This window comes from Aplysia californica, unplaced genomic scaffold (assembly GCF_000002075.1).
Source record: "Aplysia californica isolate F4 #8 unplaced genomic scaffold, AplCal3.0 scaffold01037, whole genome shotgun sequence".
NCBI classification, from domain to species: Eukaryota; Metazoa; Mollusca; class Gastropoda; order Aplysiida; family Aplysiidae; genus Aplysia; species Aplysia californica.
Window position 1 is genome coordinate 132564 of NW_004798307.1, and position 3520 is coordinate 136083.

Consider the following 3520-nt stretch of genomic DNA (forward strand, 5'->3'; position numbering starts at 1 on the left):
GGGGGGGGGGAATAGACATACAGAAATTCAGACGAATAAAGATGAACACACAGAAAGAAAAACAGACAGACCGACAGACAGACAGACAGACAGATAGACAGACAGAGAGGGGGTGGGAAGATGACGTGGAGTGCCGCTCATTCACTCCTGCTACGTCATAAGCTCTTGACGTAAAACCAGCAACTTTTCCCCTTCCTGCTTCCTATGTTTTCTCTCCAGCTCTCTTTCCCTGACGATTGGTCTAAAAATAGCCCCTCTCCTCGCCCTCACGCCGAAAACTGCACAGCTCAGAGCCTGCCCTCCACATGAGCCATAGCATATATTTTAAAAGTATAACATCGATGTATTTATTAATAAAACATGTTCTGTATGTCGTTGAACTTGTACAAAAAAATGAAGCATAGGATAACCTCGTTGTTCTTGAATAAACCTTTTGTTATTCAATGCCACTAACACACTGATTTTTCAACTTCAAAAGTTGATGATAATGATAATAACATAGCCCTAAAAATGAGACGGTTATTTTTGCGAAGACCTTGACCAGGAAAAAGTGCTCTTTGAAATTTGACTGCTGGCCATTGTTTCTTCAATCCGAGATAGATATCTAGTAAACCTGAGTGTATTGTTTATTCATCTGAAGTCGAGTAGTTATTTTACTCGTATTTTATTTTACACGTTTACATGTATTGTATAAAAGTGCACCAGACAACAGGGATTATAGAAGGTAACAATGTTTAATAAGCACTACTGTAACTGGGTTAAGTTGTCAACCTTGATTCGTCACGAATGTGTCCAATTAAAGCCGGAAAATGTACCACTAAGTTAAGCGAAAAAAAAGCTAGACCGTAAGGTGCTACCGAACACATTTTACACGTTCACTTCTTATGACAAGGGGGAGGCCATTCTCCAGCGAAAAGCCATGAAGTATTTAGGTTTAAAGTGGTTTGTCCTCTTACAATAGTGCTACTGGCATTTTACGGAGTCGAACGCTAGACCCGTTTAACACGGAGTTTTGATTTTTCTTTACTTAATTACAATAATCAAATTCATTTATGCTTATGAACCCGGAAAACATATTTTCGGAAACATCCACATTACCAGTAAGTTTTTTAAAAGTGTACAAAGAAGGTATATAATGATGCTATAAAAAAGAAAATTTGTGTAAAAAATACACATGGCGAATGTTTGTATTTTCTTAGATGCACAGCTCTGATACATGCTTTCTAAATCAGATAGACCGAAAACGTATGTACAGAAGAGACTGGCTAACGTTATTCATTAGAAAGAAGTCGTGCAGAGAAAACAAAATTGCCGTTATTTTCGAAAGTGTGTAATGCTATAACCTAACTCGATTAAATCAAAACAAATGAAGAGAGCTTTTTTCCATTAAGTGGGCGCACGAGTCAAGATTGTTTTGACGGAAGTATTTACAGAAGTGGCTTCTAACTTAATAACGAGGTCTTTGACGCGGACGGAGACTCCTGGTTAGAATGTTGGAAAACGAGGAAATTTGATCACTGGGCCGGCTTCCCTTGTGCCCAGTGCAATTGAGGTGCTTCTGGTGTGGAGTGTTCTCACGTACTGGCCGACATTAAATTGTTGCCCTCAGAGGCTGGAAGTGGCGGTAACGAGTCTGATCGATTTTATCTAGCGCAGATCTCAACTCTCACCCGTTATAGGGCAAGGAAGAAAGATGTAGGTAAATACGAGGTGCCTAAAAGAAAGGGCTCGTTTAAAGGGCAATAACTTGGACATCTTTACACCTATTTCAACAAAACATCGAACAAATAGAATTCAATAAAGAGGGACGTCAAACTTGTCAATAATAATATGGGAAAAAATCAATCGACGCTTCGAAAAATTTCAACTTTAAAAATGTTCAACCAAAGCAGAATAATACCCCAACCTTTACAAAGCGTTCAACTACAGGGGCGGGATCAGTCCATTTTGGTTTCAGGACGAGGACGGTAAAACCTCGACCGTCACATTGGATAGATGTCTCATCGTGTTGAGAAAGTTTGGGAGAATTTGTTTCCTATCCTATATTTTTAATCGTTCCTGTTAAGGGTACTAAAATATAGGGGGTGGAAGGGGGGGGGGGGGGTAGATACATAATATTATGGTATAAAGCAGAATCTCACGGAAATGCTTTCATGTACTCATTTCGCTCTTTGACACCCCTTGCAGGGTCTACAAGCCGCCGGAAGCAGAGACGCTATCGCACTACTTTCAACAGCTCTCAACTAGAGGAGCTCGAGCGGGCCTTTCAAAAGACTCATTACCCGGACGTATTCTTCCGCGAGGAGCTAGCGCTGAAAATCGGACTGACAGAGGCGCGTGTCCAGGTAAACGCAAGACCTGCTCAAATATCCTCTTCGGGGAACATAATAGATATTATCTATTTTTAAAAGATTGTACATATCAAACGTCGTACTCTGTGAGCGACATCTTCGGATTCTATTTTCCTAAACGTTTCCTTATTTGGTCTCCTGGGAGACCCGCTTTCCTGTTCTCTCTCACAGCTTCTTTAATTCAGATACCATACGATAGACAGATTATTGTTTCCTACTTTTTAAAGCTGGTAAACAGACCATACTTCGTAGTCAATGTCAGGCACAACCAAGAAACACGTTGTTGAAAGTGTGTGCTATGCTTTATTGTTTACACGACTTCTAAGCGGTCACTGGTTGGCACACTGTAATTCTACATTGAACATGTTAAAGTCGGCTGAATATTCTTCTATTAATACACTTGTTTGCTTCTCATTTTTATTGTTTCGATAAAAGAGAGTTGCTGCAACGGCATTAAAAAAGCCGATTTTTTTTCTATTTTACTTACATTGGTGGTCTTCTTCGTAATCCGGCTGGACATACCAGTCCATTTTATTTTTACATATGCATTTATTTTCTTTGAAAGTTTGTACTTCTAGTACAATAGTCCTTCGTTTTCTCATTGCATTGCAGTAGAATTACCACATCTCCCATCAACATGTATTATGTTTTCAGGTACTTATCTTCAAGCACATTTTCGTACGAAAATGGTTGAAGCATAGCCCGTTCCTAGAATTCATTGCATTTATTTTGTTCTGCTTTGTTCAAGCATTTTTGGGTTCCATAAGAAATACATGGCCTTAATATAGCGCTATGTCAAAGAGGTACGTATCTCGTATTTCCTGAGTCTTTGTCAATTGTGTAAACAAATCGAGTAGAAGACGCAGACAGTTACACTCTGATAGGGGCCTTGACACAACAGGAACACAATTCATACTATACATGAACACATACACTCGAATAAACTCCCCCCAAAACGCAGCTGTACATATAAAGAAAAGCAGACCGACAGACGGACAAACCTAGATATATAGATATTGATGATTGTTTGCTTGCTTGCTTGATTGATTGCTTTGATTGATTGATTGATCTTTGATCTTGAAATGTGCATACAGAGTATGTGATAAATTGTCGAAAAAACTGGACACAGATATTACACAGAAAGAAAGAGAGAGAGAGAGAGAGAGAGA

The 3520-nt window shown here is 39.3% G+C and overlaps 1 protein-coding gene across 1 annotated transcript in view; it reads left to right on the forward strand.

The window, feature by feature from the left end:
- Window positions 1-1174: 1174 nt before the first annotated feature.
- LOC118478840 (paired mesoderm homeobox protein 2-like) overlaps window positions 1175-3520 on the forward strand; it is a 6442-nt gene continuing 4096 nt past the window's right edge. The window contains exons 1-2 of the mRNA XM_035973159.1: window positions 1175-1187; window positions 2188-2345. Of these exons, the coding sequence (XP_035829052.1) occupies window positions 1175-1187; window positions 2188-2345 (171 nt within the window). The remainder of the gene's footprint in view (window positions 1188-2187; window positions 2346-3520) is intronic.